The sequence below is a fragment of the Herpailurus yagouaroundi genome, unplaced genomic scaffold (assembly GCF_014898765.1).
Source record: "Herpailurus yagouaroundi ecotype Mexico unplaced genomic scaffold, PumYag 184, whole genome shotgun sequence".
NCBI classification, from domain to species: Eukaryota; Metazoa; Chordata; class Mammalia; order Carnivora; family Felidae; genus Herpailurus; species Herpailurus yagouaroundi.
In genome coordinates, this window is record NW_024412415.1 from 35,556,609 (window position 1) to 35,581,746 (window position 25,138).

The 25,138-nt window shown below is 38.0% G+C and overlaps 1 protein-coding gene across 6 annotated transcripts in view; it reads left to right on the forward strand.

Moving 5' to 3' along the window:
- LRRC49 (leucine rich repeat containing 49) overlaps positions 1–23,860 on the forward strand; it is a 149,617-nt gene extending 125,757 nt beyond the window's left edge. For all 6 annotated transcript variants that reach the window (XM_040493129.1, XM_040493130.1, XM_040493132.1 and 3 more), the window contains 4 exons: positions 4,077–4,262; positions 7,441–7,550; positions 14,873–15,026; positions 23,458–23,860. In XM_040493129.1, coding sequence (XP_040349063.1) covers positions 4,077–4,262; positions 7,441–7,550; positions 14,873–15,026; positions 23,458–23,661 — 654 coding nt within the window. In that variant the 3' untranslated portion in view covers positions 23,662–23,860. The remainder of the gene's footprint in view (positions 1–4,076; positions 4,263–7,440; positions 7,551–14,872; positions 15,027–23,457) is intronic.
- The last annotated feature ends 1,278 nt before the right edge of the window (positions 23,861–25,138 follow it).

Below are 25,138 nucleotides of genomic sequence, written 5' to 3' on the forward strand. Positions count from 1 at the left end.
ATCAACAAAATTAATAAACCTTTAGCCAGATTCATGTGAGAGAGAGAGAGAGAGAGAGAAAGGATTCAAAATCAGAAATGAAAGAGAAGAACTAACTACTGACACCACAGAAATACAAAGGATTATAAGAGACTATTGTGAAAAATTATATGCCAACAAACTGGACAACGTAGGAGAAGTGTATAAATTCCTAAAAGCATATAAACTACCAAAACTGAATCAAGAAGAAATAGAAAGTTTGAACAGATTGATTACCAGCAATGACATTGAATCAGTAATCCAAACCTTCCAACAAACAAAAGTCCAGGACCAGACAGCTTCACAGGTGAATTCTACCAAACATTTAAAGAAGAGTGAATACCTATTCTTCTCAAACTATTCCAAAAAGTAGAAGAGAAAAGAAGGCTTCCAAGTTCATTCTATGAGGACAGCATTATCCTGATGCCAAAACCAGATAAAGTCACTACAAAAAAAGAGTTACAGACCAATATCTCTGCTGAACATAGATGCAAAAACGCTCAACAAAATACTAGTAAATCACATCCAACAATACATTAAAAAAATCATTCACCACAATCAAGTGGGATTCATTCCCAGGATGCAAGAGTGGTTTAATATTTGCAAATCAATCAACATGATACATCACATCAACAAGAGAGAGGATAAAAATCATATGATCATTTCAATAGATGTAGATAAAACATTTGACAGAGTATAATATCCATTCATGATAAAAATCCTCTCTCAGTGAGGTCTCAGGATACAAAATCAATATATAGAAATCCATTACATTTCCATACTCTGATAATAAAGTAGCAGAAAGAAATTAAGAAAACAGCCCTATTTACAGTGGCACCAAGAATAATAGAATACCTAGAAATAACCAAGGTGAAAGACCTGTACTCTGAAAACTCATTCATGAAGGAAATTGAAGATGACACAAAGAAATGGAAAGATATTCTGTGCTCATGGATTGGAAGAACAAATATTGTTTAAATGTTCATACTATCCAAAGCAATCTACAGATTTAATGCGATCCCTATCAAAATACCACGAGCATTTTTCACCGATCTAGAACAGACAATCCTGAAATTTGTATGGAACCACAAAAAAACCCGAATAGCCAAAGCAGTCTTGAAAAAGAAGAACAAAACTAGAGGTATCACAATCCCAGATTTCAAGATATACTACCAAGCTGTAGTAATCAAAGCAGTATGGTACTGGCACAAAAAAATAGGTACATAGATCAGTGGAACAGAATAGAGAGTCCAGAAATAAGCCCACGATTATGTAGTCCATTAATCTTCAACAAAGAAGGCAAGAATATGCAATGGAAAAAAGACAGTCTTTTCAACAAATGTTGTTGGGAAAACTAGACAGCTACACGCAAAAGAATGAAACTGGACCACTTTCTTACACCACACACAAAAATAAACTCAAAATGGATTAAGTACCTAAATGTGAGACCTGAAACCAAAAAAATCCTAGAACAGAACAAAGGTAGTAACTTCATTAACATCAGCCAAAGCAACGTCTTTCTAGATATGTCTTCTGAGGCAAGGGAAACAAAAGCAAAAATAAATTATTGAGAATACTTAAAAAATAAAAAGCTTCTGCACAACAAAGGAAACAATCAATAAAACTAAAAGGCAATCTACCAAATGGAGTAGGTATTTGCAAATGGGTCAGTATCCCAAATGTATAAAGAACTTCTACAACTCAACACCTAAAATAATCTAATTTAAAAATGGGCAGAAGACATGAACAGACATTTCTCCAAAGCAGACATACTGATGATGGTCAACAGACACATGAAAAGATGCTCAACATCACTCATCATCAAGGAAATGCAAGCCAAAAACACAATGAGATACCACCTCACAGCTGTCAGAATGGTTAAAATAAAAAACACAAGAAACCGGGGCACCTGGGTGGCTCAGTCGGTTGGGCATCTGATTCTTGATTTTGGTTCAGGTCATGATCTCGGTTCATGAGATTCAGCCCCACATCAGGCTCTGTGCCGATAGCACAGAGCTGCTTGGGATTCTCTCTCTCCTTCTCTTTCTGCCCCTCCCCTGTTCATGTTCTCTACTTTCTCTCAAAATAAATAAATAACATTGAAAAAAACACACAAGAAACAAGTGTGGAGAGTATATGGAGGAAAAGGCACCTTTGTGCACTGTTGGGGGGCATGCAAACTGGTGTAGCCACTGTGGAAAACAGTATGGAGGTTCCTCCGAAAATTAAAAATATAAGTATGCTACCATCCAGTAATTGCACTACTAGGTATTTACACAAAGATTACAAAAACATGTTGGGGCCCCTGGGTGGCTCAGTTGGTTGAGCGTCCGACTTCGGCTCGAGTCATGATCTCATGGCTCGTGAATTCAAGCCCCACATAAGGCTTGCTGCTGTCAGTGCAGAGCCTGCTTTGGATCCTTTGTCCTCCTCTCTCTGCCCCTTCCCCACTTATGCTCTCTTTCTCTCAAAAATAAACATTTAAAAGAAAAAGAATACAAAAAAGATTAACCTGAAGAGACACGTGCACCCCTATGTTTATTGCAGCATTATTTACAATAACAAAACTATGGAAGCAGCCCAAGTATCCATCCATAGATGAACGGGTAAAGAAGATGTTATGTGTATATCTAATATATATATAAATACATACATACATACGTACAATGGGATATTATTCAGCCATAAGAAGAATGAAATCTTGCCATTTGCAACAATACGAATGGCTCTAGAGGATAAAATGAAATAAGTCAGAGAAGGACATACCATATGATTTCACTCATATGTGGAATTTCAGAAACAAAGGAAAAAAGAGACCAAGCCAAAAACAGACTCTTAACTATGGAGAACAAACTTATGGTTGCCAGGGGGGAGGTGGGTGGGATGGGTAAAATAGGTGATGGGGATTAAGAGTACAATTATCATGATGAGCACTGAGTAATGTATAGAACTGTTGAATCACTGTATTGCACACCTGAAACTAATATAACACTGTATGTTAACTCTACTGGAATTAAATTTTTTTTTATTAAACAAAAATTTTTTTTTAACATTTATTTATTTTTGAGACACAGAGCATGAACGGGGGAGGGGCAGAGAGAGAGGGAGACACAGAATCGGAAGCAGGCTCCAGGCTCTGGGTCATCAGCCTAGAGCCTGACGCGGGGCTCGAACTCACGGACCGCAAGTTTGTGACCTGAGCTGAAGTCGGACGCTCAACCGACTGAGCCACCCAGGCGCCCCTGGAATTAAAATTTTTAAAAAATTAGTTTGAGAAATTAGCTTTTTCCAGTTTTTCCAATTAGCTTTTTGTCATACTATTGGCATTATTTATTAGTATCTATTTGCAGAAACTGTGAGTTCTTCCTTGAATTTTTATTATTGTTATATTTTCCTCTGTTAGCCAAGTGATTTCCTTCACCTCTCCTTTTATAGTGACTTTTTCTTTTGCCACATCATCCTCCCTAAAGAATACAGATAGAAGTGGAGAGTATATGTTTAAAAAAAAGCATCCAATTTCACAGAAAGAACATTTACATTAGCATTTCCATTTTAGTGATTTTCTTTTCCCATAGCCAATTGAACTAGCCTGCAAAGTGATTAGCAAAATACAGGTAATAATGAATAGCTGGTTCTTTTCAGAAACATTGTGGGCCCTATATTTTTAAAGCTTTGCAAGTTTTATTTCTAATCTTTCCTTTGTAGACTTAATTCAGTGTAAAGCATGTAAAATCTTTGTAATGCCTGAAAGTCTGGATTATTGAATATTTATATAATTTTAAGAATCTTAGTTTGCTAGTATGTAGGGAATGTCCTTTGCAGATAGGAAATCACATAGAATTCAATACTGTGTGGATTAATGGATTCCATCAACAATGCATCAGATGGATTTAAATTATGTAAGTTTAGTAGATTCAGTTGATTGAATGCAATTGAAAACATTAGCTAAGCCCAAAGTTTACAGATTACTTGGGGGAATGATCAGTGAAGCTTTAATGTTAACATTTTAAGGTGGTTAAATTCAACGTTCAGCTTTTCTGTGTGTTTTATCTTTGTAGCACCTTAAATTCAAGGAAACAAATCTTGTAATGCTGCAGCAGTTTAATGCACTAGCTCAACTCCGCCGCGTCGACCAGTTGACAATTGATCCTCAAGGAAATCCAGTTGTCAATTTTACACTCTGGAAATACTATGTACTGTTTAGGCTGAGCCATTTTAGTATGCAGAAAATAAACGGGACAGAGGTAAGCTAAACATAAGTCAACTGTAGAATTAATATTCCCTTTTAAGGAAAATAGTCATAAAAATGGGCAGGAATTTCAGTAACCATGATAGAACTTTTGAAAAATATTGTGGGTTTTTTTCCCCCAAATCTTGACATTTACAATGTCAGAGAGCTAAAAATCTATCAAAAAACTTCGAAAACACTAGACAGACTTTAAAAATAGCAACCAAATCATGGCGAATAGCAAATACTTTTACTGTTGTTTGAAAGTACTTGAGAAGTAAAATGTTGGTGGAATAACTTAAAAAAATGTTAAAAGAACACTTATGTCAAAGTGTTTTACAGGCTGCCTGGCATGTAAGAAGGATGGAGAAGTGGGAAAGTAATACCCAAATGTCAGCTGGTAAGGGTCATAGTAGAGGAAGGGAGGAGTAAAGGGATGAAAAGAAGAGAATATACACAGGGAAAGAAGAATGATTTTACAAAGAAACAATGAGGGGCGCCTGGGTGGCGCAGTCGGTTAAGCGGCCGACTTCAGCCAGGTCACGATCTCGCGGTCCGTGAGTTCGAGCCCCGCGTCGGGCTCTGGGCTGATGGCTCAGAGCCTGGAGCCTGTTTCCGATTCTGTGTCTCCCTCTCTCTCTGCCCCTCCCCCATTCATGCTCTGTCTCTCTCTGTCCCCCAAAAAATAAATAAACGTTAAAAAAATAAATAAATAAAAAGAAACAATGAGAAGGAGAAATAGGCAAGGAGGAAAGGTAAAAGGAGAGAAAGTAAACATGAGAGAAAAAGGAAATAAACCAAGCGTATGTAAATGTCGGGACTGCTTTTTAATAGTCTGTAACAGCTGCCTGTGGATAACTTGCACTGGATAACTCAGGCCTGGAATATTTTTAGTGAAAAGCTATTTTTCAGATTGATTCTGCTAAGCTTGCCACAAGATTAATCTTCCTTTTACCCAAAGACCGTGTTCTCTAACAATTATTTTGGAAGACAAGAGAGAAACTGGGGTTCTTCCTCTACTGAGGGATTCCTGAACTGAATATAAATAATCCTCCAAAGGAAGAAAATCTCTCTATGCTGTTAGTATTATTATGATTATCTCTTAAAATTCCGAAGACCTCCTTACTGTAAAATGAGCGGTAATCAGGTTTGCCAGCAACTGTATTTCTCTGTAGCTTATGCACTACAAGTGCCTCTGGCCTAGTACTCCAGAAACCCAACATAGGGTTAAGAGACTGGAGATCTCTGGGTCAGTGCGCAAGAGTCAATTGAGATTTTTGCATCAACCACAGGAGGCTCGTGACCACGGTATCAGCTATCTGTTGAAGATGTAGGACCAATCTGGAATCTTCAGAGGACTATTAATTTCTCCAGCTAGTTCTCACGAGATCTGGTTCAGTCTTGTGTACTCTTGTGTACTCCCTTGGTACTTGCCCAGAGAGGTCATGAGTCATTGATCAGACCTCATAACTAGTCCCAAAGTTTTCCAAATCTGGAAAACTTTATTTTATTTTAGTTATTTTAGCTATGGATGAGTAATTCTTCATTAATGGCCAAACTGTTGTCCCCATTAACCTAAATAGTGTATTTATCCAGACATAGACCACTACTAGAAGTGTATACTAAATATTATTGAACCTTGAACTAGGAAGGAATAGTACAATATCATTACATTAAAGAGAGAAGAGTTAGAAAGAGCCAGTATAACTTATTCTGATTTAAATTTCCTTAAATGTCAGCTCCAGGGATACTGGACCCTTTCTTAAAAGTCTAAAATAAAGCTACTTGTCTCAACCTTGAAAATATGTAATAATATTATATACCTAAGAATTAGAAAGAACCAGTATAACTTATTCTGATTTAACGTTCCTTAAATGTCAATGCCGGGGATATTGGACCCTTTCTTAAAAGTCTAAAATAAAGCTACTTATCTCAACCTTGAAAATATGTAATAATATTATATATCTACTTTTCTTTATATATGAGAGAATAATATTACTTGAAGTAGAATTAAATTGAATTGTGAGTGAGCATCAAGAAGAAAAGATGGCGTAGTGGCCTACACTGGCCACTAGGTGACTATGTTAGACCAAACAACTGAGTCGTCCGCTAAAGGAAAGATTTGAGGGAACAGCAGCCTCGTGAACTCCAAAGGTCTAGGGAAAGTGTCTGCATGGAGTCCTGGGTATAAGATGCTGGTGAACTATGGGTTTGTTTTTTTGGAAAACGCCTGTGAAGTGTATTACAGCTAGTATTAGTGAATGTTTTTATGTTCCAAAATTTCACTATACCAGGGTTTCTCAACCTCAGCTCCGTTGACATTTGGGACCAGGTAGTCCTTTGTTGTGGGGGCTGTCCTGTGCATTGTAGGACACTGAACAGCATCCCTGGCTTCAACACACTAGATTCTGGTAGCATCCCTCTGACAGTTGTGATAACCAAAAATGTCTCCAGACATTGTCCAGTGTTCTCCAGGGGCCAAAATGGCCCCTGGCTGGGAATCACCAAATTTATATACACAAACTAATCGTATTTAAAATGCAAACAACCCTATTTTACAGTAAAGAAAATATGCCCAGATATTAATCCAAGTCCTAATGTTAGCTTTTAGTACTTCCTTGGTTAAGACAGGAATAAGCCCTCACAGAGAAAACCTGTGACAAATTATTCCTTGTGGAGAGAAAGGTAGACATAATTTTACAATGAACAGGAGTGTCTTTAATTGTCTAATGTTCCATCTCTCAGGAAGGGACAAAATTATTGTTATAGAAGCAAGGTATGAACAACACCTTCGCTTACCTTTGGCATGTTATTAAAGTGAATCTATTCTGTTGACACTTGAGAAATTTCCCCTTAAATCACTCTACTCCAAGAAGCTAAAGGATTCCTGAAAAAAAATTTCATAAAGAATTTAAGGTGCCTCAAGTCTAATTCTCATGGAACATTGCTTTAAGTCAGAGCTAACTCATCACCTCCATCATCCTCCATCACCATGAGCCGCACCTGTCATCTTCATTCCAGTTAAGCTCAGGGAAGAAAGATATGTCAATGAGAGCTCTCCTCTTACAGCCCCAGAGAAGGTACTTTCCTGGGCTAAAAGAAAACACTCAAGCTAGACATCTTTTTGGAAATGTGTTAATTGTATCAAGCTAGATACAGTGTCATTTTGACCCATGTGCATTGTATCTCTTCAGGTGACGCAGAATGATATGATCATGGCTGAAAGGCTCTTTGGAATCCTAGCCCATGTAGCATCTTCCGAGTTACCCCAGTACCGTCTGATTTCAATTCTGGGTGATGCCAGGTGATCTTTAATTTCTATCATTTTAATAGAATTGTTGTTGCTGTAGAAAAAAGGAATAACTCTTAACTGCCACATGTGCATCCCACAAAGATTTATCCTAAATTTGTCTTGTGGCTAGCCCTCTTCAAAGTCTTGGGGTATAAAGATGAAGAAGACAAGATTCTTGCTCTTGTGTGGCTTATAAGCTAATAGTTTAAAGATATGTGTAAGCACTTATAATGTAAATGTTTCAGATGTTATAAGAGAGGAGTGAAAGAGTATAGGAAAGACCAACTTTAGTTTAGAAGAACATAACGGAAGGCTTCACAGAGGAGGTAAGGTTTTATCTAGCTCTTCAGGAATGCGTAGTTTTTCAGGTACAGGATACGGGGGAAAGTGATCTGCAAAGGCACGAGGAATTGTAAAGAGTTCAGCATAATTGGAGCATGGGATAATTGTGAATAGTGACAGGAAATGAAGCTAGAAAGACTGTGGTCTGATTTTGAATCCATTCAAAACAAAAGTGAATATTTGTGCTTTGTAATTCAGCACAAGAATCATGTGATTAGATGTTTGTTCTAGAAAGGCTGCCATTTGAGCGGACAGAAATGCAAGGACTGGAGACCGATGAAGAGGCTAGTTATAGTTTAGGAGGGAGATTTTGAAGGCATGAACTAAGACAATGAGAATGGAGAAGGGGATAATTTGAAAAATACTTAGAAGAGGTATACCTGGCAGACCACACTGACAAAATGTGCATGAATGGAAGGAGAGAAGTGGGGGACGGTATGTCCATCATGATTCAGTTATAGATAAGGGAATTCACTCTGGTTAGAATAAGCAGAAAGCAATTGATGTACAAGGAATTTGCTGTCTACAAAATCATTGGAAGAGGTGGGAGTCTCATGACTCCCAGAACGATACCACAGAACCAACCCACCAAGGAAACTACCACCTCTGCTCAGGGAGTTGGCTAAGCAGGACACTGGCACCCCGGTTGCAGCCTCCAGAATCATACCACTTCAACTACATTGAGGATCAGGAAGTTCCCCACTCCTGTCCCCAGAACTTGGTTGCAGAGCCATGTTGCCCTTCTGTAATTTGTGCCAAAAAAAAAAAAAAAAATGGGTATCTTGTGTGTTACCTCTACTTCCCCACAGAGCTCAGTTCTCATTTCAGATCTTATCCAAGTGTGTCTGATTGGTAGAATCTAAATCCCGTAAAACACCTATAGAATCACTTGGGAAAAAAGTACTGAAGGAGGGACTGCCGTAAAATGAACAGTGAATGCAAGAAATAGGAAGTATTGGGGGTGCCTGGGTGGCTCAGTCGGTTGTATGTCCAATTCTTGCTTTCGGCTCAGGTCATTATCTCACAGTCATGGGGTCAAGCCCCATGTCGGGCGTGGAGCCTGCTCGGGATTCTCTCTCTCTCTCTTCCTTTACCCCTGTCCCCCACGCACATTCTCTCTTTCTCTCTCAAAAAATAATTTTTTTTTTATTTAAAAAAAAAAATTTTATGTTTATTTATTTCTGAGACAGAGAGAGGCAGAGCATGAGTGGAGGAGGGGTAGAGAGAGAGGGAGACACAGAATCAGAAGCAGGCTCCAGGCTCTGAGCTGTCAGCACAGAGCCCAACGTGGGGCTTGAACTCACAAACCGTGAGATCATGACCTGAGCTGAAGTCGCTCTCTCAACCAACTGAGCCACCCAGGCGCCCCTCAAAAAATAAATTAAAAAAAAAAATAGGAATCATTGAATTCAAGAAATGATGGTGTGGGAAGAAATAAGTAAAAATTAGAGCTGTCTAAAAATATTAATGTATAAGGAAAAAATTAATAACTGGAAGATAAAAATCCCAGAAATTCATAAAAGAAAGGAACTTAAACTTTGCTAAGGTTTTTTTCCCTTTGGGAGTAATAATAGGTACTAATTAACATCAGAAATTGATAGAAAAGTACATGTTTAACTGTGTGTATTAAAATTTTAAGGACTACTATTAGGAAGAAAGGCTAGATGTATAGTTTATTAACCACTAAAAAGAAAAAGGATTGGTCAACAAAAATGTGGAAGGGAAATAAAAATAAACATATCAGTTATAATAAATATTAATGAATGAAATTCTCCTATGAATAGATATTGGCTATCAAATTGAGTTAAAAATTGAGTTCCATGTTGTATTTGAGAAATACCCCTAAAGAAAGCAATATATAAGGTTTGAAAATACAGGAATGAAAATATATAACAGGCAAATGCCAACAACAGTAACAAACAAATCTGGGAATATTAATATTAGTGATAATAAAATTGATGACACCAAAAGCTATAATCTACCAAAAAAGATGATAATTATGAAGCTTAATGTAACTAAGCTCCTAAATATCTCAACAAATACTAGTATACATTAACAAATTCACAGTTATTGTGGTAGATATTAATCTATTTGATCAGTAGACAAATAAGCCAAAATAAAAAAGAATATGGGGGATTTGAATAACACAGTTAATACACTTTGTCAACTAAATGTATTTATAATTATATTGCCAGAATATTATTCCCAATTCTGAAAAAAATTTATTCAAACACCTATGAAATGTTTGCAAAAATTGGATACATATTGAACTCAAAGAAGATCTCCGTGTTTCCCAAAAAGCATACTCAAACAGATTACTTTCTGTAATCAGCATAAAATTAGAAAATAGTGAGCCAAAAATTTACTCAGATGAAATTAAAAAAACAAAGAAACAGGAAAAGCAGTTACCCAGAAAACAAAATACAAGTTCCTTTAAACTTAAAAAAGATGTTTGACCTCAGAGTTACAGACATGAAAATTTTAAAACAGTGAGATACCTTTGTGGGGAAAGACTAAAAGTTTGATCACATACAGCATATGGAAACAGAATTCTTATACACTGTCCATGGTATAAGTTGAGGCAACTCTTTTACATAGCAATTTAACAATACCTAACAAATTTTAAATTTACAAGCCCTGTAACTTAGTAATTTCACTTAAAGGAATCTTCTTCAGATGGTGGTTTTTACATGAGCACAAATATATATGTGTAAGGATATATATGTGTAAGGATGTGCAGTGTAGCAAAAATAGGAAAACTCACTAAATTTCCACTAATAAAGGACTAATGACTTGCAACTCTAAAAATAATTAGAGGTTCTGATATGAAACAGTCTGTAAGATGTCTCAGAAAATAAAAATGCAAGTTATAGAACACTTACATAGTGTACTGCAATTTATGAGAAATGGGGCGTATGTTTCAAAGGTATCCGTATGTTATTTTTAAATGTGTGATTTTTTTAAAAATGACTGTCTCTGGGAGTTGAACTGAGGACACTAAGAGTTCCAAAGGGTGTAGAAGTTTACTTTTCACCGTATGTCTATAGCTGCTGCTCGAATTACCTTTTTGGGTTTTGTTCTTTTTATTCTTTTTATTATTATTATTATTATTATTATTATTATTGTATTCCTTCTTTAAAAAATAATTTTGAAAAGCACTTTCTTTGGGATAGAAGAATAAATTAAAACCAAAGTCATAAATTACATATAAATGAACTTGATAACAAGAGAACTCTGTCACAGCCTGTGGGATGTTGCTAAAACTGTACTGAGAGGAAATGATATATCTTTAATATACTTGTTAGGAAACAAGAAAGATTAGAAATTAATGAATGAGGCTTTCAACTCAAGAAAGCTAGAAAAACACCAAAGTAAAAAAAAAAAAAAAAATGGAGGCAAGAAATCAATAAAGACAAAGCAACTTTAAAAAAATAAGAAATTGAAAAAAGAATAATTGACTAGTAAAAGCAAAAATTGACTCTTTATAAAGACCATTTTCTAAGGAAAATCCAAGAACTCAACCATTAAATTTTTTATGACTGATCAGATTATATACTAAGGAAACCAGATACTGTATCAACATACAAAAATAATTGGTATTTTTTCATTAAAATAATAAATTATTGAAAATAGTATTAGAAAAAGTATCCTATTTATAGAGGCAATAAAAACTGTAAAACATCAGGAAATCTACCTGACACAAAATAACTATGAAATAAACAGTGAAATTAGGAATAAAAAAAGTGTCTAAAAAATGGAGAGGTTTACATTGTTAATGAATTCTGAGGCTTAATAAAGATGTCAATTTATTTTAATGAAATCATATAGTTACTAACTTTCCAATCAACAATCCCGGTGTGATTTTCTCAGTAAACAAGGTGATTTTTGTATCTGTTTTTTTAATATTTATTTATTTATTTTGAGAGAGAGAGAGAGAGAGAGAGAGAGAGTGAGAGAGAGAGAGAGAGCCCATAAGCAGGGGAGCGGCAGAGAGAGAGAGAGAGAGGGAGAGAGAGAATCCCAAGCAGGTTCCACACTGTCAGTGCCAAGCCTGACACGGGACTTGAACTCACCAACCATGAGATCATGCATGACCTCAGTGATAAAACACAAATGTACTAATTGTTCTGGTTAAAAGCCAAAGATCGTCAGATTGAGTAAAAAATGAAGCTCAGTTATATGTTGTTAACAAGAGACACATCTGAAACATAAGGTTACATAAAGTTTGAAAGTAAAAAAGTGAGGAGTGCCTCCGTAGCTCAGTGGGTTAACCATCCTGCTCTTGATTTCTGCTCAGGTCATGATCTCAAAGTTCGTGAGTTTGAGCCCCACCACATAAGGCTCTTCACTGACAGTGTGGAGTCTGCTTGGGATTCTCTGTTACCCTCTCTCTCTGACCCTGCCCTGCTGGTGCATGTGCGTGCATGCATGCTCCCTCTCTCTCAAAATAAATAAAATACACTTAAAAATAAATTAATTAATTAATTAAGGAAACATTAAAAAAATAAAATAAAAAAGAGAGAAAAGATAAAAAAACATCAATGGTAACCAAAATAAAAACAGAACAGCCATTGAGGACTAAACTGACTCAGGTGAAAAGCAATACTAAAAATAAAGACAATCATTTCAAAATGATAATGAGTTCAATTCGTTGCAAATGTTAAGATAAATTTACTAATTTAATATTTATGCACCTATTAGCATAGCCTTAAAAAACATACAAACCAAAAATTGACACGACTGCAGCTCCACAATTACAGGGGGAAGTTTCAATATACTTTTGAGTAATTTTAAAAGGATATCAAATACTTGAGCACCGTGAATAACAAATTTGACTTAATGGACATTCAGAGAACATTGCCCCAACAACTGTAGAACACATGTTCTTTTCAAGTATACATGGAATATTTGTAAAATTGACCAAATACTATCTGTAAGGAAATTATCAACAGATTCCAAAGGATTTACGTAGACAATGTGTTGTGTTCACAATACAATTAAGCTTTAACTCAGTTACTCAGTGTTAACCAGGAAATTGCCATATATCTGGAAATTAAGAAGTCCATTGCTAGGGGTCTGGGGGGCTCAGTCAGTTAGGTGTCTGACTTTGACTCAGGTCATGATCTCACCGTTCATGAGTTCAAGCCCTGCATCGGGCTCTCTGCTGTCAGTGCAGAGCCTGCTTTGGATCCTCTGTCTCCCTCTCTCTGCCCTTCCCCCACTCACTCTTTCTCAAAAATCAATAAACAAACAAAAAAACCTCACATTTCTAAATAACCCACAGGTTAAAGACAGTTTTATAATGGAAACTACCTTGAACTGAAATATAACAAAAATACCACATTTCAAAACTTGTAGAATTGTTACAGTGATGCTAAATGAACATTTTAACCTTTGAAATGGCTATAAAAGAAAAGAATAAAGGCTGAAAATGAATGAGCTAAACATTTATCTAAACAAGTTAGGGGAATAAAAACAGTAAAATAATCCTAAAAGTTAAAAGAAATCATGATATTAATAACAGAATTCATGGAAAATTGATTATTTGAAAAGACTAAGTGATATAAAGTATATATTTGCTTTGCTTTTGTAATTAAAAAATCAATAAATAAAATGTAGGTAAAGATATACATGTTACTCACTTTCTTCTTTATAAAAGTGAGAATATTATACTACCCAAATATCAAAAAAAAGGGCCCGATTAGGTAAATTGATGAACATCACAACTGAATTTTATTCATTCATTAAATAGAAAATGCATATTATATAGCATTGAGTGAAAACAAGCGCACAAAATTGGATGTTTAATAGGATCTTCACTTTTTATAAAATTTCATAGAAAAAGCATGCAAAATATATATATTGAATGTGAACAGTGTTATACATATATATATAGATGTACGAGCTATAGATTTATGGGTACTTTTTATCTATTTCTTTATACTTTTCAAAATGTGTACTCCTTAAAATTTCTAAAATTGCTGTGTTACACTTAAAAAAATTTTTTTTAATGTTTATTTTTGAGAGAGACACAGTGTGAGCAGGGGAGTGGAGAGAGAGAGAGAGAGAGAGAGACGCAGAATCCGAAGCAGGCTCCAGGCTCTGAGCTGTCAGCACAGAGCCTGACACAGGGCTTAAACCCACAGTGCTGTGAGATCATGACCTGAGCCAAAGTCGGACACTTAACCGGCTGAACCACCCAGGTGCCCCAACTGTCTTACACTTTTAAATTGGAAAAAGGAAGAAAAAATTTAAAAGATCTATTCCTCTTCTCCCCCCAATCTTTACTTCAGTTTGCAATAAAGTAGATATATCACTTCACTTTAGAGACACCTTAAGTCTGGCAGAAACCAGAAATCGACTTTCACCAGAGATGAGTTGCTGTTCTCTATCCAGGCTTATGGGTCTGCCAGTGATGCTATGAGCTCTGTGTATGTTCTTCATAATCAAATGAAGTTTCCAGGTTCATTATTTCATATATTTCACTATGCTAACAGTTGGAAGGTTGGGGATTTTGTTTATTTTGTTTTGCCTAAACTTAAACCAATATCCCATGCCATTTTCTAGCTATGAGTAATACTGCCAAGCTGCATAATGGAATTAGGAACTATTTGTGTGATTTGTAAGAGATTACTGTATGTTTTATGGAAGATAACGACTTAGAAACGTTAGCCTACTACATCTTCAGTTGCGTTGTTTGGTACTCTGTGATTATTTAAATGTTGTACTGATTTCTTTAAGGTAGAGTTTCTTTAAGGTAGAAATGGTTGAGACATGTTTATGTTGCTGATTGGTAGTTATGAAACAAAAGAATTCGGGTTGAGTAGCTTAATAAGAAGAAAGATTGGGGCATTGAACTAAGTTCGAATAAATAACTCAAACTCATAAAACGAACATTCCTAAGAGCATATGCTTCCCTCTAAAGTCAACAAAAATAGACACATTTTAATAAATCTCACCAGTAACTAAATCTCTTTACTGTCTTTCTACAGAAAGAAGCAATTCCGGTATCTGCTAGAAACCAAAGGGAAAAAACCAGGTCTTGTCAATGAAGAAAATAACGACAGCAAAAGACTTGTAGGAGAAAACACAAACCGTGCTACGCTAAATTATACCACAAGAGACTTTTATAACGAACGGCTAGAGGTAAAACTACCGTCGGTCTTTGGAATCTGGTGCCTGGATATGTCCCACATGGCTTGGGACTTGGCAGTTGTACATTTCTCCCTTCAATCAGTTAAGATAACATTTTTTGTTTGTCCTGGAAAGCTATATACGGCTGGAGACAGTAGGCACCAAGGTGTTTGGAGGAAGTAGAGCCCATAGTTCCAGTATCTTTATTTCAGCAGAAAAAAAATGTTCAAAAGAATCTGTATCAAAAACCTAGACCAAAGTGGACCAAAGGTTCTGATCTCTCGGACTTAAGAGAAGGGATAGATAGGCTCGCTGTGAGTACTTAACTAGCCCGTGTCGGATTGGCAGAGGGCACGGCAGAACCTCCATTCCTGTTCTCTTTGCTTGCGTCCTTGGTGTTTTAATTCTCTTCTTTCATTCTCCTGCACCATTAACTCCTGTGTCCTTAGTCGTGTAATATAATTTTAACCTATCTTGTTCCCACTGTAGCTACCTAGCCAGAAAAACTGGAACTAATTCTTTACTTCTTTGTGTTCGGAGGTTTATTGGAGGAATACCATGTCAGGGTGTTGCAGGAGCTACAAAGAAGACAAGTATTCAGTGCCTGTCTTGATGGAACTCCTAAGAGAGCTGAAGGAACAAATCCTTTAAATAACAACAGAATGTGAAGATGCTGCAGGAGATTTTGAGGGGACTAAAGGGCACGAGAGCAAGACCGAGAGCAGGAAGCGCTGATCGAACATCTTTATGTGCAATGCACATTTTATATATACATTTTATATATACATGGAAGTGAAATGGCCTGGCAAGTGGTTTTCAGATGTTTTTTAAGAGCTATGAGACGTTTTATTCAAACCATATTGTAGCTGAAAACCCAGTATTGTCAAAACAAAGCAAGAACAGCAGACCAGCTGTTGTTGTCGAGGGAAAGGACACTTCAGAGCTTCAATTGACTGGATCTTCTATTCTTTTCCTTTCCTTTCCCCTCATCTCAGTCCCCTCATGCCCAATCCTGAAGCCTCTCTTTGGAACCCATAGGGCTCTAAGGGTTACAGCTTGAAAACACCTTGAAAACACAATGTAACAATATTTTTATAGCATCCTAAAAGATGTTCGGATTCTGCTTTAAACTCTCCTGACACAAAAAAGATTACTGCTTCATGAGGTGGCTCTTTATCTCTGAGCGACTCCATTGGTGAAGAAATTCTTACCCATGTGAAGCTGAAAGCTGCCACCTAATAACTTTTACTCCATGATCCTAGTACCACCTTATGTAGAAAAGAGATTAAGTCTCTTTCTCATGAAAACTCTTCAGATACTTGAATACCTTGAAGTCCTCCCTCCCTACAGTCATGCTTTCACTCACTCAAAAATCATGTCACACTACTTGGGCTGTAGAAGTCACTGTCCTTATCCTCATGGATGTCACATTCTTGCTTTTTTTTTTTTTAATTTTTTAATGTTTATTTATTTTTGAGAGAAAGAGAGACAGAGTATGTTGGGGGGGGGAGGGGGGCAGAGAGAGGGAGACACAGAATCTGAGCAGGCCCCAGGCTCTGAGCTGTCAGCCCAGAGCCTGACACGGGGCTCAAACTCACAAACCATGAGATCATGACCTGAGCCAAAGTCCGACACTCAACCAACTGAGCCACCCAGGTGCCCCAGGATGTCACATTCTAATGGAGGAAATAGACATCCACAGGGATGATTATAAATCAGTATATCAAGAGAATGGAGGGGGGTTATCTTATCCAGGTCAAGGGAGGCTTTCTAGAGAAGAAGCTTCCTGATCTCAGTCTTTTTTTTTTTTTTTTTAATTTTTTTTTTCAACGTTTATTTATTTTTGGGACAGAGAGAGACAGAGCATGAATGGGGGAGGGGCAGAGAGAGAGGGAGACACAGAATCGGAAACAGGCTCCAGGCTCCGAGCCATCAGCCCAGAGCCCGACGCGGGGCTCGAACTCACGGACCGCGAGATCGTGACCTGGCTGAAGTCGGACGCTCAACCGACTGCGCCACCCAGGCGCCCCCGATCTCAGTCTTAAATGATAAAGTGTAGCTATATGCAGAGGGAAAAGGGCAATTCTGAGAAATAGCACACTATGAATAAAAGGCATTAAAAGTGTAAAAAGACAAGGAGAGAGCCAGGAGCTACGAGCAGTTCACTCTTCAGAAGCACAGTGATTGAGGTAGATGGTGTTAAAAGAAGAGACTACAAAGGGTAGTGAGAGGACTGTGTGAAAGGACTGAATTTAATCTTTGCACAAAAGGGGCTTCCTGATGTGGCCAAAAGAGGAGAATGAAAGCCAAACTGGCAGGATTGTGAGTCCTTTTCTTGAAGGCACTTGGTTCCGTGAGTCAAAAATTAACACTAATTTCAACAAAAGACATTTAGAAAAATGTTAAAGAGCTGCATGCAAAACAAGAACAATGTCATAGAGAGATCAACCAACTCTATAAAGAATAGACAATTCCAGTGATTTTTAAATTGTTCAAGAGTATTGAAAAAGAAGGAACACTTATGCTGCAGACAGCATAACATTCCATCTAGAACCTGCCAGGATTGCGCAGAAAAAGAAAAGCCATACCAGAAATCTAAAAACATTGATGATACAGAATCCTTTAAAAAAGGAAGGGGAGTGCGCCTGGGGGCTCAATCAGTTAAGCATCCAACTTTGGCTCGGGTCATGATCTCATGGCTCGTGAGTTCAAGCCCCTCATTGGGCTCTGTGCTGACAGCTCAGAGCCTGGAGCCTGCTTGGGATCTGTGTCTCCCTCTCTCTCTTCCCCTCCCCCGCTAGTGCTCTCTCTCTGTCTCTCTGTCTCTCTCTCTCTCTCTCTCTCTCAAAAATAAGTAAAAACATTAAATTTTTTTTTTAAAAAAGGAGGAGGAATATCAAGGGGACTACAGCAGAACATTAAATGAGTAACAGAACATACAGCCAAGTGTGGTTTATTCTAGGAATGCAAGGAAGATTAAATAATAGATTGATAGATCTAAGGTGAAAAGTTAAGATTACTTCTGTAGACATTAAAAAGGCATTTCACACAATTGAACATCTATTCTTAATTTTTTTAAATCAGCAAATAGGATAAATGGAAATGGATAGCAAACATCCTGCTTGATGGGGAAACTCTAGAAACATTAGCATTAATGGCAGGCAAAATTCTGAGTAAGATGGTCTCCGTGATTCCCATCCCCCTGGTATCCACACTCTGATATCATCCCCTCTCTTTAGTGCAGGTAAACATGTGATTTGCTTCTAACCAATGGAATGTGGCAAGGGTAAAGGGATTTTGCAGATATAATTAAGGTCTCTGATCAGTTGGAAAGGGAGATTATCCTGGGTAAGCCTGACCTAATCAGGCAGGTCCTTTAAAAGAGGATTCAGTCTTTCCATAAGAGATTCTACTGCTGGCCTTGAAGAAGTAAGCCACCATGCGAGAGGGTAACATGGCCAAAAACTGCAAGAAGCTTCTAGGAGCTGAGAGCAGCCCCCTGCTGGCAGCCAGCAAGAAAGTGGGGCTTCAGTTCTACAACTGCAAGGCGCTGAATTCTGCCAACAATCACCTAGATTTAGAAGAGGACCCAAGCTTTAGAAAGGAACACAGCCTGGCCAACAGCTTGACTACAGCCTTGTGAAGTCCTGAGCAGAGCACCCGGCTAAGCTGTGCATGGACTCTTCGTGCACGGAAACTGTGAGATGATAGATATGTGCTATTTTAAGCCACCAAATTTGATGTAATTTGCAATAGAACCCTAATGTACCGTTGAAGTCAGCTTCAAGACAAGGATGGCCAATATCACCATTATTATTTATCAGTACAGACAATGCAAAGAGGCAAGAGAAAGAAATTAGTGGTAACTTGAAAGGAAGGAAGAACTGAAAACATGTAAGAGTAAAAGTGGGGAGAACTTACCTTAACAGATACCAAGTACTGTTGTAAAGCTGTAGTAATTATGGCAGTGTCAGAATAGACAAATAGACCTGAGAATACAATCGAGATCCAGAACTATCCCGTGCATATGGAATACATATACCCCATGTATATGGGGATATAGATAGGAAGTATTATAGATTAGTACAGTTTAATAAATGCTAGTTAGGAAATTGAGTCTCAAATCAGAACTACATATTGAATCCCTGCTTTATACCATGCAACAAAAATTAACTCTAGATCAAATAAAAACCCAAGTATGAAAAGCAAAACTTTAAAGTTATTATTGAAAAAATAGGTGAAAATCTGTATGACCTTGACCGGGTGGGCTATGATTTTCTAACACCTGCAGGACACAAACAAGAAGAAAAAAATGTCATAAACTTGGCAATCAAGGTCATTGTTGTAGGTTTCTAACAGGAGTGGTTTCAGTGGAGTCCTATAATCAGAGTCTCAAAGTGGTTTAAGGAGTAAATAAACAACCAAGAATTAAAAACAGGGAATGTTGACTCCTGTTTTGAGAAATGTCAAAGGGAGAAGAAATCTGAAGCCATATAATATTTTGTACAGAACACTTGGCCACTTGGAGACCTGGATTTGAGCCCCTGATTCTACCACTTACTACCTGAAAGACCTTGCCCTAGTCCCTTAATCACTCTCTTGACTCACAACCTAGCGTGCTTTCACTTATAAAACCTTATATACCCTCCTTCTTACCTTTTGAAAAATATTTAAATCACTGCAGTACAGAGTGCTCAGTCTCTCTCTTCCGTGGGTCCTGAGTTGTTGAGGGAATGAATTGTAGTGAGTGCCTCACAAGTCAGGGTAAGCAAACCCTTCCATTATACATATGACACGTATAATTATACAGATGACGCGTATAATTCTGTTGGCTGGTAGCTGTCCATCCTTTCTCCTAACTTGTTCTAAGAAAGATTTAAGACCAACATAGAATCAGACAGCTGAAAGGAACGAATGATTCCAGTCCTGTTCTTAGACAGATGAGGAAAACTGGAGACTCAGAGGAACTACTCGGGACTGCACGGTGAGTTACTGCCGGTGCTGCCTCTAGGACTCAGACCTCCTGACTCCTGACCTTGGACTCTTTCACAGTAAATCATGCTGCTTTCTGAAATCTTTCTGACCACCCCAGCATAAAGGGCTCTCTCCTCTCTGAACACCGACTATATTTGTTGTCTAAACAATCTCATTCAGCACTCACTTACGGTTTACTATTTCTCAGTTAGTTTTTCCTATCGTGGGCCCGTCTCTCCAACCAGCCTGCAGGTCCTTCAAGGACTAGATTAGAGTTTTCTCTAAGTAAGTGTTAGTAGATGATACCTAATCCTGAGCAAGCCCCTCAACTTCTGTTGACCTCAGTTTCCCATTTATGGAATGGAGATATAGCTTATATCCTAGTACAAGTACCGTTAGAGCTAAAATGGCTCTACAGCAAATCCCACTCTTTGACCTACTTTGTTTCCAAACCATCTTCCTGACAACAAAATCGTAGTCCAGTGAAATAAACAACATTGTTTAGGGTTCATCTCATCAGGATTGAACTTGTATAATACTTGCTTTATGAACCCCACAGGGATATTGTGGGAAAAAAAAAAATAAGTATATGAAAGCATTTGAGAATGGAAAAAGCATTATTCAAAGAGCAATAACTCCTTGACGGGTCAGGGCAAGAGAGGTATCTCTAATGTGCTTTTAACAGGATCATTCTGGACAGGCAGAGTGAGCCGCCCTGGCAGACCCCTGATGAGTATAGAGCACACTTCATGGAGATGCGAGTAATTGGCTTGGAGCAGAGAAGAAATGATGAAGTAAAACTGCCTTCAAACAGTTACTAAATTAAGGGTTATTATGGCAGATACAATTCTGTAGCAACATGTCTATAAAGAAGTAATGGAAAGGAGCTATAGCAAGAAATTTTAAAACCAAAAACTGCACTATGCCAATTATGAAAAGTTTAATTTGTATTTTGTATAAATTATTTAACAAAGTATGTCATATAAAAATTCTTTAAATTTTTGTTATCCCTACGTTACCATGGTAACTTTCCAGTCTTACTGCTAGAACTTTTCTTCCTTAAAAGACTCAAAATTGTGTTTTAAGAAACTTAGCAATGTGTAAAAGAGGCATTCACTAAATACGCTGTGGGCCTTCTCGTCGTGTAAATGTATTGCACGTTGTAAAATATTGCTCGTTTCGGCTAGTGATCGATCTCCAGTGATTCACACTTGTCTTTCTCCTTGGTAGTCCCTACGTAGCCCAGATTTACTGAGTGTTAAAAGGGAACAACTCAATGCTGTTCTCATCAACAAGCTAACTTAGTGCAGGTGACTAAGTCCCAGACCATATTTCAGAGTTAGAGAAAGTTAGGTTCCTCGGAGAAGTAGCCAGCTGGAACCATTTGTTATTTATCGCCCATCACAATCTGTACATATTTTTACGAGAGGTCAACTCGTGACCAGTTGTTTTTAGCATATGAACTAAATCAGGTCGGTATGCTGACCCCCGAATGGTGAGTGATTATTTAGAGAACTCATACATGTCATAAGAACATTTCTAAAATATGTCTTTGTCAGGGAAAGTTGGCGACAATTGTGATTCATCATTAACTTATGTGAATTAATCAAGAATCTAAAACATCTTTGGTTGTTTTAAAAATTGTAAACATTTGGAAAAGGAAGAGAAATAGAACAAGGGAGGAAAAAGCGCTTGTCATCTCACAACCCAAAGGCAATCTTAATGATACTGGAGTATATTTTCTTCCAAAAATTTTCCGTATACTTTTTCTGACGTTTTCTTGAAAATTTCGAACATACAGCGACGTTGAAAGCATTTTACAGTGAACACCCCTACCCCCAACCTAGATTCTGTCGTTAACATTGTACTACAGTGCACGTGCTTGTCTCACACCTGTACATTTCCCCATCCTCTCTTTACCACCAATACACCTTATAGTGTTTCATTCATTTCAGAGTAAATGCAGACATTAGCATGCTTCTTCCTAAATATTTCAGCATACATATCATTTAGAGTTCAGTATTTTACATAGTTTCTTCTTCTGAGGTAAAACTTACACACGACGATACACAAATCTTAGATGTACGCTTGCTAAGTTTTGACAAATACATACACGTGTATAATGCAACCTCTTTTAAACCTCAAAATTTAATTTTGTTTTTTCCATTTAACATTCTAATGTATTTTCCTTGTTATTACAAGTCCTTAAAAGTATAATTTTAATGACAATATCTGTTAATATACATTTTTTAATGTTTATTTATTTTTGAGAGAGAGGGAAAGAACAAGCAGGGGAGGGGACAGAGAGAGAAAGAGAGGGGGACACAGAATCGGAAGCAGGCTCCAGACTCTGAGCTGTCAGCATAGAGCCCGACAGGGGGCTCGAACTCACAAACCGTGAAGTCATGACCTGAGCTGAAGACAGACGCTTAACCGACTGAGCTACTCAGGCACCCCTGTTGATACTTTAAATTTAACTCTTTAATTCATCTTGAAATTATTTTGGTATTTTTATGAGTTGGAGGTTTGAGTAGATTCTTTTCCAAGAAGCTAAGCCCATTGTCTCGTTGACATTTATTATTTCTTTTCTCTTTCACTGATGTGAATTGCTTTCCTATAATTCTGACTGTCTGATCTGTTCCATTAATTTTTCCATATGTATTGTGGCACTTTCCATCATAATGCCTCGATACTCCTCACAAGTATTAATAGCCAAAATAAATGTTGAATTCTTATATTGAAGAAAATGGGTTTGTTTCAGCCTCTGTTGTGAAATTGGGGCCCAGTGCCTGAGTAGCCTCGGGCCCAAAGCTTCTCTATGGTGTTTTGGACCCAGGTTTTTCATTTGCAGGCTTCCAGACCCAGAAGTTGAGTGGGAGCACTGTTTCTCTCAAGGCCAAGTTCTGGGTCCCTGGCTTGTATATATCTCCTCTTCCTGCTTGTACACGTTCTCCCAACTTTGTCCAAGTGGTCTAGGCTAATAAATCAGTGTAGTACCACTACACAATTTCTTAAAATACAGACTAAATTCAGCGTATGGGTATTTCAAGTATGTATATGGATATTAACTAACCTCATACCAATTAAGATTGTCGGTATCAGTGCCATGATACATTTAGCACCACAAGCCATGAACCTCTGCATTCATCTGTCTTATGTGAGCTAACCTGTCTTAACTGAGAAAGGAGAAAGTCTACCAACAGAGTAATCGTTGTTACCATCTGAGTGATTCCGATCAAAACCCACTTCCAACAGAGCTGTCCACAGAGGTAGGAGTGGACTGGGAAGTAGAGAACTCCCTACTGCTGGCTTTACTCAAGCAGGGCTTTGTGTCAAGAGTGTCTAGGAAAGCACTCCTGCTCTGAAGGATAAGGCTCAGAACAGATCATTTCAAGTTAGTCTGGTTCAGCCCCTTGTTCCTTGGCTCCTGGGTTATGACTCCATGCACCATTTTTTTTTTTTTTAACAGGAAATAAAGGAAAAAAAGAAATTCTGCAAGATGTATATGGAGGACCTTGTGAAGGAAGCCACGGACATCAACATGAAGAACGAGGCTCTGCAGAAGCTCTGGCCGCAGATGTTCATCGAGCTTGTTAGGGACGCAGTCATAGAAATCCGCAATAAAAACTCCTATATGAAGCTTTGCCTACAGCAGATAACTGACCAAAAATAGAAATGGCTTGTAGTTCCAGTTGATTTTAGCAGCTCTGTGTTTTTGAAGGTTGAAAATAAGTAGGTTAAACACGTTAAAACGACACTGTGCTGCAAACTACAAAGACTAGCATCAAAGCATTATTGCCTACTGTTCTCGTAGCTGAAGGTTAGGAAGGAAGGAAGGAAGGAGAGAGAGAGAGCGAAAGAGGATTAGCTTCCTGTGTAGGCTGACCAAGCCACCTTTGGGAACTCGGCAGTCTCTAGAGATAGCTGGGCCTTGAGTTGGCACTGCGTCTGCGGTTCTTGCTTGGACCGGTGCCCCTGCTCTAGCCCAGAGCACGCAGCGTGCTCGCTCCTGCTTCGGCACCGGTTGCTTCTACCTACCCGCAGCTGATAGTTTCCAGTTATTTGCCTTTTTATTTTATGTCATGATTTCAAAGCCAAAAATATGTTCTTTTTTTATGAGTGAAGAATAAACTTATTAATAAATTAGTAAAAAAAAAAAAAATCGTCTGTTTGCGTCCTTCCTCCAGTCAGAATTGTCATATTTGTTTTATGTTCCTTTTGAGCTGAGTAGGAGCCCTTCTCTTCACTTATGTAGGAGGAGGCGCCATTCTTCCAGGGATGTGTCCTCAGGGCACCACCGGGACTCGTGGGCCCGCTGTGGGCAGAAAATATGAAAATGAGTACAACGGGGGCAGGAAGAAAATGCTCTGTCTGAAGGAATCCCAAGCCAATGTAAAATGCAGTGACAAATCAGTAAGTCTGCTTCTCTGAAAGGTGTTTCTTTCTGTTGCTAGCCACTCTGGGGGCTCTTTTTTCCTGGTAGGCCTGTGTACCTGTACCTCAGAAGTATTAGAAATTCATGGGTGAAAGGTTCTAATTTTTCTGATTCCATTTGAAGTTCCAACAGGTAACTAAGACGTAAGCAGGGGTTTGCCCGAGTTCATGCTGGTGAGGAGGCTGTTGTGAGCCCATTACCATAGCTGGAGATCATGCAATTTCAGCAAAACAACCTTACAGGTCAATAAATTGGAATTCTCCAGTTTGCTCAGATTTCGCCTGGCAGGACCACCAGGATGTGGGAGAACAGCGGAAGTTACAGGATGACAGAGATACAGATGTATTCCAGAGTACATACAGAAATGCTTGGAAGGAAGCTAGGTAAGTTGTTTGTGCAGTTCTGACAAACACCCACCTCCTTAAGAGCTCGCCCAAGAGGCAGTGGTCAAGGTTAGATGGTTAGCATAATGTTTCAGAACGTGACCTTGTGAGTCATGCTGTCCTGGGTTTGTATCTTGGTGCTCAAGCTACCAGTTTACTTGTCTATGATCTATCTGAACCACGCCTGCCTCATAATACTACCCAGCTTATAACAGTGTCGTGAGGAGCAAATGCGATGAAGGATTCAAGGCATGTATCATAATACCTGGCACACAGTGAACACCAGTAAATGAAGCTATTCTTCTAGAAACAGACTGAACCACAGAATGGGT